Source organism: Fusarium falciforme, chromosome 10 (genome assembly GCF_026873545.1).
Source record: "Fusarium falciforme chromosome 10, complete sequence".
Taxonomy (NCBI): Eukaryota; Fungi; Ascomycota; class Sordariomycetes; order Hypocreales; family Nectriaceae; genus Fusarium; species Fusarium falciforme.
In genome coordinates this window covers 3485125-3499893 of record NC_070553.1, presented here as the reverse complement: position 1 = coordinate 3499893, position 14769 = coordinate 3485125, and the positions used below count along the sequence as shown (strand labels likewise).

The window sequence follows — 14769 nt, the reverse complement described above, 5'->3', positions numbered from 1 at the left end:
ATTTAAATATTTAAGCTATTTAAGGCTAATTCTATTATTTATTTAGTTATTTTAGGTTATTATAATAATTTAATTACCTAAGAGGTTATTATCTTAGTATTAATTAATAAAGTAATATTAGCTTATATTAATAATAAATAATTAAATTATTTAGCTTTTTATATAAATTACTTAAATAATTATAATCTATTCTTAGTTTTTAAATTATATAAACTTTAGCTTTAAATACCTTTTTAAACCTATAATAATTCTTTTACTTATAATTATAGCTATAAGAAAGTTAGTCTTATTAAAATTATAGATATTATTTAATTAGATATTATACTTTATAATTATATTTACTATAAGCTAAAATTAATTATAAATAATAATTAGATCTTTATATTTAGCTCTTTAATAATTATATTTTTAAAAAAAATATATCTTAAGGTCTAAGTGCTACTTAATAAATTTATAAGCCTAATATATATTAATTAATAATATATCTTAGTTAATAAGTAATTAATTAGTTATTTCCTTTACATTATATAGCTATAGGGGAAATCTTTATAAATCTAGGTTAAGAATAAAATAAATAAGGATTTATTCCTCTAAATTAGATAGCTAATATAATTTCTAGATAATATTATATTAAGATTAAATATTATGCTATTAATAATATAAGATATAATAATAAACCTTATAGATAATTATAGCTCGTTAGATATTTAACTTAGGGTTATTTTATATAGCCTAAAGGGCAAGAAGTATCTTAGCCTTAATAAAAGCTAATAATATACTAGGTAATTAAGAAATAATTATTAAATAAAGAAGACATAAGTTAAGGGATTTTTATAATACTTATATAACTATTATACTTGCTTATTATATATATTAATATAAAGTTTAATTATAAATAATTTACTATAACTTAATATAAATTTTAGTATTAAAAATTATAATTTAATATATTTAATATTTTAATAAAAAACCTTTTAGGCTTAAAGCTATTTAAATAAGAAATCTATAAATAAATAAAAAAATAATTATTTTATATTTATATTTAATTTACTTAAAATATTATTTATTACAATTATAATTACTTAGGTATTTTCTTTATATTTTTAAAATACTTTTTTTATTTATTATTAAAAACTATTTTATTTATATTTTTTAATTAATATTTAATTTTAAAAGTTATAATAAGTTTAATTTTTAACTTATCTAACCTATTAAAAATAGCTCTCTATGCCTAGTCTAGGTTAATATTAAATAATATAAGTAACTTTATATATTTTTAATAATTTAAAAAATAAAAAATATATTTAAACTATAGTTATAAGTATAAGTCTTATAGTTATTACTACTTAATAGATTAAAATAAGTATAATAATAGTTATAGTTATATTAAAGAATCTCTTAGTTACTAGATCTAAGTGCATTAAGGGCTCTATTAGTAATCTTTCTTATAATCTTATTTTCTATCTTAGAAAAGAAAACTAAGAAGATACTAGCAAGGCCGCGGATAGCTATAGCTATGAGAGTATGCTTAGATAAATCATGCCCGCGGGCTTCGACAACGCCGCCATTATATAGCTAAATTCTCTATGTGTATGACTCCTTAAGTTATAAGCCTATCTTCGTTGCGAATCCTAATTCCCTTGCCAAGAGCATAAGGAAAAGCCGAGATAGCTAGAAGGCAAACTGCAAGGGCGTTAATAAATTTCATAGTAGTAATAATTAGAAAGGGTGGAAAAGAGATAGGCGAGTTTTATATAAAAGGCAATAAAAAGAAGTAGGCGTGAGAACGCAGATTACTTTATGAGCCTGGCTATAAAAGATCTATTCTGTGATGATGTTGGGCCTCTTTATACCTGGAAGATACGTCCAAGCTGTGTCCCTTAGATGTGATGCAATTTCGCATTCCTTAATGAAGGAAAATTATCCCTGTTATAGGATCTAACTTTGTGAGAGTAACTGCGAAGGAATTCAGGCCTTTCTGGTGAGTATTCTGCGCCAAAAGCGAAGGATTAATCGACTAGATGGTTGCAAATAGATAGATCTGCGGGCAGATCAAAGCAGTGTTAGATAGTCACGCTATGAAACTGAAACTGGGGGGAGTTTCAGTTTCATGAAACCGGGAGTCAGTATAGTTTAAGCTTCATATGAAACAGTATGAAACAACACGGGTGGCTATCCAGCAATGATCTTGGGTGCCATAGCTTCAATCCCATGGGATCACTTGCCAATATATTGGTAACGATCAGAATCTATTGTTGAAACACTCATAACCCGCACCTCATATCTCTATCTAAATGCACATCCATCTTCGGGCTCCATGACCCAGGTCAAGTCGAGTTCGAGTTGTCAGCGCAAGACCAAGCGCTAGAGCCGCCGCTCTTGTTGTAAGAGTTAATGATACCAACGATGGAGCCATAAGTGCCTCCGATCATCAAGAACGTACCAATCACAATGATAAACACACTCCAGATGACCATAAGAGTCCACTTGGTAGTTCTCTGCGCCTTGTTCTTGCCCTTGTGCCAGTTGTCAAACAACCACATACAGCCCATGGGCTGTAGGCACTGAAAGGTTCCAAAGAGCGCGCCAACAAGAGAGACAAGGCCGCCAAAGACGGGGATACCGCTGGCGATGACGTAGGCGATGACGGCCATGGCAAAGGTGCAGCCGAGCCAAGTAGACCAGTGGGTAAAGGTGTTGGCGGTGAGATGCTTGGAGCCTCGTAGGAAGCGGATGAAGGCATACTTGGCGGGGACCTATTGCCACTGGTTAGTTTATGCCTTTTGGCCTAGCGCTGGCAACCCGTCCCGATGTGACCGGTATAGGTGATACTCACATGAGTGTAGAGACACGCGCTGACGATCAAACCAGGGAGAGCCAGTCCGTAGCTGATCTTCTTGATAGTCTTGCCAGCAGATCCCAAGGCTGGGGATGCAACATACGTGCCGCAATAGTAGTAGACAACGATTCCAACAACAATATACGTGACAGTAACGACGGCCTGGCAAAGGAACAACGCCTTCTTATAGTGACGAGGTTCGCGCATCTCGGCCGCGATCGGGAAGAAGACGGGTGTGCCGGCGTACGCGAAGACAAAGGCCGAGATGGCCGAGATGGCATCTGCAAAGGTAGGCGTGTTGACCAGCTTATAGTCGGACTTCCACTCGCCCTCCTGGGGCGCCGCGTCAGGGCGGTCCTGGACGCCGACGGCGACGGTCACAACAAAGACTGGAGACGTTGTTAGAGATGTCTCACAAGACAGGTAGATATCAGATTACTGACTGGCTGAGACAAGAGTCACCAGGCCGATCCATGCAAGCCAGCTGACACGGTCGAGCGTACGCACGCTGGCGGTCATGAAGGCGACGATACAGGCCACGGCGACATAGACTGCAGTGCAGGTTGCGTGTGTGGAGAGTGTGTTGAGGGCGATCGAGATGCCGAGCATGCCAGAACCGGCGATACAGATGGTGTAGAGAGCGTATGAGATGCCATAGACCTCCTTGCCGACTCGACCAAACATGAGTCCAGCTGCGTCGTCGATGCCGTACACCTCAGGGTGGCGGAGCTTGAATTTTCCGACGATGTAGTCGGACCACGTGGTGAGGACTGCAATTACCAGCAGGCAGACAACACCAGGGATCAAGCCGAGGACGTCGAAGGAGGCTGGGATGGACAAGACACCTAGGCCGATCTGGGACTTCATCATGAGGACTGACGTTCCAAGCCATCCTACCTGAGTGACATGTCAGTCTTTGTCTGCCATCTCGGATAGGAAAATGATGCATACGTTGCGGTAGTTGGGGCCGTCTTCGTGAATAGTACCAAAAACGGCATCGTTGGTCACGCCTGGCTCGTCCTCGACATGGTGGGCTTTGGTGGGAGCCTCGGGGACCTGATTCTCGGAGTCGTAGTGGCTCATCGCGGATGGTCGTTGATGGGTGAGAGAGAGCGAGTGTTGGAGTGATCGCTGGATAGATGGGGAGCCTGGGGAAGGGGACTGGCATTCTTGGCGACTATATAAACGTCTCCTTCTCGGCCTGGGGTAGATCCACTACACTACGTTTCGGCGAGCAACAGAGTTGTAATCTCGTGGAGATTTTGATATCTTGCCCCAGCCTGACTCGCATCGCGGAGACCACAGTGGGCACCTTCATTCGAGAACCAGACTGTTGCCTGCCAAGCCATGTTGATGTGGTTCGGAGTTCGTGGCCCCATGGGGGTTTTCCTGGGAGATAGGGATAGCCCGAGGAGCCATCATCTCATATCTCGTAGCATCATGCAAGCCGAGCGTACCGACCTGGCCGGGGTATTGAACAGAGCATGACACGGTCTATTGATTCATTGACATGGCAGAGCCCCATCGGATGGAGAAGCTTCCAAGACTGAGCCGCTGGAAGCCGGTAGCGTTCAAGACGAGTGAAGAGATTTTTTGCTCGACTGTCGAGGCTTGACCACTTTTAAGTGGGGCGGCTTAGGCTCTTTTGGTCTAGCGGCTCCCCCAAACGGCTCATCCGAGAGAGACTCGCGGCCATTGTCGCTCTTGCCACCCATGGATCAAGCTGAAAAAGCTTTGTGTTGCTCTCGGTAAGCTGACTACTTGAGGTTATCGGGTCAGGACCTTGCGGGTCAGACACAGACCTTCTGCTGCTGAAACGGCGGCCAATACATGTCCTCAACTGTCAAGGTGATCCCCCCGACCTTGGCGGTTGCCCCAACATGGCTTGGTGCGGAGTAATTGGCCCGGCCCAGATCAACTTCTCTACCCCTGGATTACTCCAACTGAACCCCTCAGTTATTCGCTCACCCCGACACCTTCTCCACTTTGAGAAGAGTTCGGCCCGAGACAAGGCGGCCCGGTTATCACCACCGTCTCCAGTCCGGGTCTTGCTTGATCTTTGAAGTCCTGGTGGAATCATGATGCATGCACAGATCAACGCGGACACTTCCCGACTTCGCGGGATGAATGGGTCTGGCAAGATAATACGAAAGGGGGGGCATGCGGAGAAGCCACTTGGGGTTATACGTAAGAGAAACGGCGAAAGGATGAATATAACAAAAATTTATCACATGTTTTCTTCGCGGGACGCTTTAGATCAAAGGGCCCATGGGGAAAATTGGTAGACCCCGTGTTGGACATCTCATGAGTGTTTATTCTCTTGAGCGATGGCATGATGTGGAACCAGCGACAAGGTAGATGTCGGGAGACAGGGAACGCACAGTATCTCATACTCAACTCACAGAGCAATTTCTAGAGAGCAGCAATAATAGATGCCTGATGAGCAGACAACAAAACCGTTCCATGATCAAACCCCATGACGTAACATTGTTTTGCCCAACGTTAGGCTCTCATCACCTCCTCCAACGCCTCACCTTGCGTGTTTCATTAGCTCCGCAGCCACTTCTGCTTCCAGAGTTTTCTGACGTGGTGGCCCGGCCCGCCTTTTTCTTCGAGAAAGATTTGCTCGCCCTATTACTAAATCACTATGTATTAGGTAGCAGCAGTTACAGTAAAGCTTGGTGGCATTCTGTTTATGCTCTATGACAAATTCAGCGCGCTGATTAAGAGACTAACTATAGGTGGCTTAGATCTGTGCTTAAGACGGGTTAAATAGCTTCTTATATAATTATATAACTAGAGCCTACCCTTAACCCCGCATAGATACTATTACTTATAAAAACTATTAATTAAAGCTATTAATAGTTTTTTTATTAAAGAATTTTTTAATATTAACAAACTATAAATAATTAATTTTTTTTATATTTATTAATAATTTTTTTTAAAAAATAAGGTTTTAATAAGACTAAGGTTTTATAAAAGAGATATATATAACTTTAAGCTGTATAGATTTTAAGAATAATACTTTTTATATTTTTATATTTTTTTTATTTTTTTACTTAATATAAAAGAAATTCTTTTTATTTTAAAAAAGGATTAGGTAATTTTAAACTTAGGGCTCTTATTAAGCCTAATAAAGCAAATAAAGCTATCTCTTTTTATATAGTATTTTTTATTTAGTTATATATCCTAGTTTAAAACCCTTAGGGTTTTAAGTTTTCTATACTATAGCTTAGCTTTTAATTATCTATTCTTAGTAAAACTAATATAGTCTTAAAGCCTAGATTTAAGGCTATCTAATAGTATAACTTTTATCTAAATCAGGCTAATAGATTATAACTAATTAGCTATATAAGTTATTAACTTTCTCTTAGAATTAGCACCTTAAATCTTTAATTAATATAAGTAATAAAAATACTAATTCATAGCTAGCCTTCTTTACTTTAGCCCTATTTATTATTTTTCTTACTTTTGTTATTTTATAATATCTTATCTAGCTAATTAGCTATTTATAAAAACTAATTTTCCTACTTATTTACTTCTTATATTAATTACCTACCTTATATTATTTAAGGACTTTATTATTTTTATTTTTTAAATTCTTATAATAATAAAAGTTTTACAAACCTTAGGTATTATTATATATCTTATTTACTAGGATTTCTTATATAATAAATCTAACTTTATAATAATTAAATCTAATAGTTATTAAATAAAAAGTAATAACTTATATTAAATTACTTTTTTTATAATATATATACTAAGTATATAATATATTTAATCCTAGTAATTTAAATAAACTACTTATTATATTTATATATTATATTTATTATTTTTATATCTTAAAACTTTATTTAGAATTATATTAATTAACTTTTTATTAAACCTTAATTTTATTTTATTTTTATCTTATATCTTATTTATTAAAGAGCTTATTAGTCCTCTTTCTTACTTATTAGCTTATTATTTAAACTTACTTTAAGTAATAAAAAAGTTCTTATAATTATATCTCTTTTTATTATAATTAATTAAGAAATATTTTATCTTAGGCTTATAATTTATTATAATTAATTTATCTTACTAGGCGCTTAAGCTTTTTTCTTTATGCCTTAATAAAATACCTCTTAGTAGTATTATCAAATACTTATTTATTAATAAATAAGTAAGTAATTATAATTAAATTAACCCTCTAGAGGTTTGATAAGGGCCTAGAGGCTACTAAGAGCCTCTTTAGGTCTAATAGCCTTAATAAGCTAATATCTTTAAGGTATTATAATACTTTTTAAAGACTTAACCTTAATAAGGTTAATAAATTATAAGAATATTATATTATATTATTATATTATAATACTAATATATTTATATTATTAACTAAAAAGATATATCTTATAATTATAATAAGTATACTTAGTTAATATTATGTATATTAATTTTAAATATGAAATAAGTTATTTTTATTATTATAGTAAGAAAAAGGTATATTAAGGTAAATTCTTAAGTATAAAAGTATTTATAAAGCTTATTTAATATGAATTCTTATATTAAAAGGCATTAAATATAATAATATAATTATATATAAAATTATATTTCTTTAATTAAATTACCTCAATCTACCCTTAGGTATATTATAAGATTAAATTACTTGTTAATATAATATATTAAAGTAAATAATATACTTTTTATTACTTTCCAAGATAAAAATTATAATAAAAATATAATAAATAAATTAATTAGTTTAAATTACTTATTATATTCTATTCTAGAGATCTTAATAAGTATTTAATATATCCTTATATTATACTTAGCCTTTTATATACTTTTTAATATTAAATACCTAATTTTATTAATTCTTTTAATTATTACCTCTTAATAATTTTATAAGTATTTATTTATTAATATTTAATTAATTAATTACTTATTTCTTTTTATTATTTTTATTTTTTTAATTTATCATAAAGTCCTTTTTACCCTTTAGTACTAACTTAATATCTTAGTTAATTATTAAAGATTGTATATCTTAGACTTCTATAAGGTAATTCTATATAATATACTTATTTTTCTTTTAATTAGAGACTTAAAAGCTCTTAAAATTAAATCTAGGGAGCTATTTTAATACCTTTTAATTTGTTTCCTAATATATTTAAATTAAGATTTAAGCTTAATAATTATTTTTAAGGTCTTTAAAGCCTAAATACGTAAAGGCTTAACCCCTTTCTTAGCTAATATTAAAATCTATAGTTATATATTAAGCTATAAGAATATACTCTCTAAGTTAAAAGAAATAAGATTAGTATTTTTAAAAAATAACTTAATATTTTAATTTTTAATTATAAGTATTTTTAAATAGGCTAAATTATCTAATATAAAAATACTAAAATAAATAAAATATATAAAATGAATAAAATAAATAAAATAAATAAAATAAATAAAATAAATAAAATAAATAAAATAAATAAAATAAATAAAATAAATAAAATAAATAAAATAAATAAAATAAATAAAATAAATAATTAAATTACTTAATTTTTTATATTAATTATATAAATAATTATAATTTATTTTTAATCTTTAAATTATATTAATTTAAATTATTTAAATTTTATTTTAAATTATTAATAATTATTATATTTATAATTATATTTATTAAGAAATTAATTTTATTAAAATTTTAAATATTATTTAATTAAATATTATATTTTATAAATATATTTATTATAAATTAAAATTATTTTTAATTTTTTTTTAAAATCTTTATATGTAATTTTTTAATAATTATATTTTTTTAAAAAAAAATTTTTTAGGTTTTTTATTATTTAATAAAATTAAAAGCTTAATATTTATTAATAAGTAATATATTATAACTAATATATACTTAATTAATTAATTTGTTAATAATATATACTTAATATAAAGATTTTTATAAATCTTAGTTAAAAATAAATTATATTATAATTTCTTGTTAAATTATATAATTAATATATATTTAAGATCTAATAATATTAAAATTAAATATTATTAATAATTAAGATATTAATTAATTACTTAAAAAGTAAATATAAAATAAAAAAATATATTATTTAAATATATTATATACTTCTTTTATATAATACATTTTTTATATTATAACTTTTATTTATTGTAATAATATAACTCTTAGAATTAGTTATTATTTCTTTACTTTTAGTAATATATTAATATCTTACTAAAGCTAAGAGATTTATAATATTAAAGAAATAATAGTAATATAAGTAAGGCTAAAAAGACTAAGTAATAAAATAATATAAAAAATAATATATAAATTTATTAATAGCTTTAAAAAGTTATAAATATTATTTTAAGTAATATAAAAGTATTAATATTATTATATTACTTTATATTACCTAAAATAGAGATTAAAATATCTTAATTAATATCTTAGTAGTTTTAATAGTAAAGGCTCTATACCTAAAGCTAGAGGTCCTAATAGGCTTAAATTAATAAGGTTTATCTATATAATTATTAATAGCTTTAATAATGCGCTAAAGCTAGCTCTATTTATAATAAATAGCTTATATCTTAACTAACTAAAGAGATTAAAATCCCCTTTATATAATAGCTCTCCCCTCTAATATTAACCTTATAATCGCAATTCTTAACTACTTAAAGAGGTTAAAATCTTAAAAAATTATATTTCTATTATCCTTATAAGAGGAGATTTAATTATAACTAATAATAATTATTATAACTAATAATAATTATTATAACTAATTAGTTAACTAATTAATAACTAGTTAACTAGTTAATAATATATTAAGAAGATTATAATAGCTTTTTATAGAGATCTTTAACTAAAGAATTAAAGTAATATAGCTAATACCTATTAGTATACCTTTTAATATAACTAAGATAATATTACTAAGGAGGTCTATAAGCTTCGCAAGGGTATAAAAAATATATATAATAGGCTATAAGTAATAATATTAAATAATAGCTTTAATAGTATTAAGATAAGTATATAATATAATAAATTAATATTAATTAAACTTATAATCTTTAGTTATAATATCTTTTTTCTACTTAGCTTTTTTTTATTTAATTATAATATTAATAAAAGGTTTAATTTTATTAGAAAAGAGCTTTTCTTATTAAAGGCTCTTAAAAAAAAGCTAGAGAAAGAGAAAGATTTTATTAGTGAAGATATTAAATTCCTTAAGGACTTATAAGATAATAAGTAATATAAGGCATAAGTTATTATACTTATAATAACTATAAAGACCTTTTATACTACTAAATAAGAGAATTAAAGAAGTCTTATAGCTAGCTAAGATCTAGCTATATAGCTATAGGCATAATAATATTAGGAAATAAGGGTTATTAGTATTATAGGTTTTAGAGGGATTAATTCTTAGAGTTAGTATTAGAGTTTTATAAACCTAAAAAGAGTTAGCGCTAGGGCTTAGCGCTAGACTTAGCAGTAAATAAAAGTCTATAGGTTTATTAATTAAACCTATCCGGTTAAATATATAATATATATATCTTAGCTTATATAAATATATAAATAATAGTAATTTTAATAGTAATTTTAATAATAAAAAAGTATTAATATAATTTATTAGTAAGGGTATTTAAATAAAAATTTACTTATAAGGGAATAATATATATATAATAAGTATTAACCTATTATAAGCTAAAGCTCTAAATAGTATTAATAGCTAAAATATTATTAATTATTATTACTTAATTATAAAGGACTTTTTAAAAATTTAAGAGTACTTAGGTAAATATAGTAATTTTTAGGCTAATAAGAAGCGGGAACCTAAGGGGTAAGGCTAGAGGGTAGGGCATAGTCCCTTTATTCCTAAAGGCAAGCAGGAGATTTCATAGGGTAAGGCCAGCGAGGGTCAGGGCGTTTAAAAAGGCCTTTTATTCCTTAAGGCAAGAAGTTATTATTGTAATAAACGTCCTTCGGACTGAATAAGAACTATTATGTTTCTTATATTTCTAAATAGGCAAGAAATCTCTTTCTTATTTACTATATCTAGAAGGGGTATAGCTATGACGCACTTCTTGGTAAATAAATATCCAAGGCCGTAATCGACTGTTATTTTCGCTAACATTGTCCACTTGTGTTATATGAGTAGATAGACCTTACGTATCGCGCCTATAGTATTATACCTTGATTTTCATGTCAAGGGTAAGTTAGCTATGATTGGAATAAGTTTTGATATAAACTTAGTAGATGAGTACGACTAAACCTCGGAGAGGGGGCCTTAAAATAGGAGTCCAGTTCAGGAATATGCTTTATTTTTCCCTAATAGATTTAAGCTCCACGTTAATGTGACTACAGTGATACCGTGAGGTTGAGGTGACAGACTGGGACGAAATATAAACTGCTTGTCGTAGCGACTAGAGATTAAGAGCAGCGCCATCTTAACAGAGGAACCTTCATGGCCTATGGCCGAGTTTCAATTCATCTCTACGTCAACTTCGTATTGCAATAAAACAACCAAGTGCGCAATTAAAGGTTACAAGCTTCATTGTCTACCTTGGTTAGTCAGTTGCAGAATTGGCTCGGCTATGGCTCAGCTTCACCCAAGCATAATCATCCAGTCTGTACTGACTTCAGGTTAGCACGTAAAGGGTTTCAATGGGCATTCGACGCTCAATACCACCACACGTTCTACCAGGTTCCCCCAGTAAACATAACCGCGAATTCTCGTGTTCACTGGCGCGTGCTGTCATGGTTCCTCTTCCTGGAAAATTGTTATTCATATTCCAACACCATTTCGCAGCTTGATTGGTTGATGTACTCCAATATGGCCTAACTGGTACTTCCCGCGGGCACCCGCCTGGCCTGAAGATGATTCCAAGTGTTATGCAATTATTACGCTGTATAAACCCTCATAATTCTGTGTATGTTTAATGAAGATTGAAAGCTTGGAATATCGTTGACTCAGAGTAGTGGTAATACTAGGTTTATAGGTTTCAACAGAAGAATTTCTCGGTAGTGCTCGAGGATGAGTTCTCAGTTACCTTCTGCATTGTGTCCCAACGCTACCGTATTGTAATTCAGTTGGTCACTCTGTCAGTGTCCCATTAAGCTTCTCTATGTCTAAACTATTAAAAGTACACAGAAAAACAAAGACAGTTCCCACAGCTTGTAAGAGAATCTGCCGGGGGCAGCTGAACAATAAGTAACGTCTTGGATCTTTTCTTCGTCCTTATCCCAGCTCACATCACGTCCGCTCTCAACTACCATTTCATGGCTATGCTCAACATCTACCTTGCCATGAAAGCGAACTATAAAGTCGCCAATATAAGGAGCTTTATCTTCGCTTATGTAGTTCCGTTCGTTTGTGTAAGGCTTCCTCATAGAATCCTGACCGAAGGATCCAGCAAATGCGTTAAAGGGACCTCTCCATTCGAATTCAGCTGAATTCGGATCGAAGCTGCCGGTGAGCATAGTGTTGTTCCCAGGTTCTACCACCAGGTGATTCCTTCCGCTAGAGTTGGTCATTGGGGCTGTGAACTGGCTGCTGTCCGTTGCTCTGTAGACTCCAAGTCCATCATATACGCATTCGAATCCGTATCCGTCGTCCGTACTGGTCACTTCCTGTACCCTGCAGGTTGGATTGTTACGGCTCACAGTATCGGACGGATTAAGCCCGTACGTGACTTCATTATATTGAAAATCTGAGACAGTTTCCATGGCGAGGTTAATAGACGGCGGAAGAAATGTGCCGTCGCGATGTGCAAGGAGTTCGGACCGGTTGGCGTCCTTGGGCCATCCGTATAGAACGCCAATGAAGGGGTTTTTTGGGCGCGGCACGACAGGTCTGCGATTCCCTGCAGCGGAATGCATAGGATCCAGTATAGACAGTACGCCAGTCAGCTCCCAGTTGACCGTACTTTCTGACTCCTTGCAAGTGCCATTACAACGATCGAGCTCGATTGAAAGTTCCTGTTCTGGAGTGTTGGATGACAGCCGTTTCTCGTTTCTGGTTACAGGGACTTCTCTCCACTTACTATTGTTCCATTGTAGTATGTGCCAACCCATCGATGCAGCCAGACTGGACTGGTATGACCAACTTCGTTCCGACATGCCTCATCGCGTGCTCTTTCCTCGGGGCTAAGACCACTGTCACTACTGTCGCCGCCACTGCTTCCTCCGCCGCTGCTTGATCCACCGTCATAGTCGCTGTCGCCTCCTCCACCTCGACGAGCCTGCACGCAAAGCGCACTTGCAAGAAGCGTAACGATCAAGAGCTGAAAACGAAGCATGCTGAGATATGCCATTTCGATAATAGTTTACAGGTAGCACGCCGGAAGGCTAGAGAAATAAAGCGACAAGAAACACGTGCCAACGATGCGCAAGGTAAGCAGAGTTCTTGACGGGAGAAATTTACGCCGATTGTGCGAATTACAGGCTTGCGGAAGCGGTCTTTCCCCACCCAATGCAAATCTTTACCCCCCTGTCACTTCAGCCGCACCAAGCCTTCGCCGAATAGCTAGCCACTGGTTTTTAATCCCTTTATTTAACGATATGCTTAATTTCAGCTGGTTGATAACTAAGGCGTGTGATCGACGGTTAATGTGATTAATAAACGCTTGCTAAAAGGGGGCGAGAATAGGTAGGCGCCCGGACGCCTATTTGTCCTTGGGCGGGAGCTTGTAGGCTTATGGTATTGGATTAGGACCTATATAATAGCTCAGGAGGTAGTTACATACTTATAATAGCTAGCTAAGTAATTTCTAGTCCTATAGCAGACTAGGCCTAATTAAGAAAGCTATATTAGAGTTAAAAAGAAAAAAAAAGAAATTAGTATTAAAAAAAATAATAAAAAATATATATAATTTATAGTAATTTATATAAATAGCTTTAATGTATAATAATTAAAGATTATATATAATATATAATATATATAATAAGTAAGTATTATAATTATATAAGTATTATAAAAATCTTTAAATTTATATCTTTTTTATTTAATTAATTATTTCTTAATTACTTAGTATATTATAAGCTTTTATTAAGACTAAGATATTTCTTACTTTTTAAGCGATATAAAATAACTCTAAATTAAGTATTTTATAAAATATAATTATTTATAAAAGTTATTAATATAACATACATGCATAGCTTGCATAACAAATAAGCATATATAATAAAAATCCCTTAACCTATATTATCTCTATTTAATTAATTAATTCTTAACCACCTAGTATATTATAGTCTAATACTAAGGCTAGAATCCTTTTTGCCCTTTAGGCCCTTGAAAATAACTTAAAACTAAAGCACTAATGCGCTATAGAGATATATAATATTAGTTATATAAAGCTATAGTGCTAGTAATAAGGCATTTAATTATGACTTAATTAGATCCCTAAATTATATAAGCTTTTTAACCTAGAGGAAGAGATCCTTATTTACTTTATTCTTAACCTAGATTTATAAAGATTTCCCCCCTAATTATATAGTATAAAAGATATAATTAATTAATTACTTACTAATTATAATGCGCTATTAATTAATATATATTAGGCTTTGTAAAAGTCCTTATTATAAAGGTCTTTTATAAATATAATTCTAGAAAAATAAGCTTATAAGATATAAGCCTAGGATTTTATTACCCTATAGTATAGCTTATGCGCTATCTTATAGCTTGCTTACCTAAGCTTTATATACTTAGATAAGCAAGATATTAAGGAGTTACAATAATCCCCCTTTTAGGCAATATTACCCTTTTAGGAAGGGTCACGTGACTTCGGACTTAGGGCTCTTATAGAGCCCGATAAAGCCGATAAAGCCGTGCCTTTCTATAGGGTATTTCCTATCCGGTTTTAAAACTCTTAGTTTAAAACCTTTAAGGGTTTCAGCTTCTTCCAACTATAGTCCGGCTTCTAGCTATCCGTTTCTAGTAAAACTAATAGGGTTTTAAAGCCCAGAGTTA

The 14769-nt window shown here is 32.0% G+C and overlaps 2 protein-coding genes across 2 annotated transcripts; both read right to left on the bottom strand.

Annotated features, from left to right (window-relative positions):
• Nucleotides 1-2327: 2327 nt before the first annotated feature.
• NCS54_01295100 (Aa-trans domain-containing protein) lies at nt 2328-3922 on the bottom strand (the record flags this gene model as incomplete). Its single annotated transcript, XM_053158172.1, has 4 exons — nt 2328-2756; nt 2837-3228; nt 3283-3736; nt 3791-3922. 4 exons carry the CDS (start codon nt 3920-3922, stop codon nt 2328-2330), a joined length of 1407 nt encoding a protein of 468 aa, XP_053014147.1.
• An 8008-nt stretch (nt 3923-11930) lies between these two features.
• NCS54_01295000 (Hypothetical protein) lies at nt 11931-13114 on the bottom strand (the record flags this gene model as incomplete). The annotated part of the gene is made up of 2 exons (XM_053158171.1): nt 11931-12779; nt 12845-13114. 2 exons carry the CDS (start codon nt 13112-13114, stop codon nt 11931-11933), a joined length of 1119 nt encoding a protein of 372 aa, XP_053014146.1.
• Between the last annotated feature and the right edge of the window lie 1655 nt (nt 13115-14769).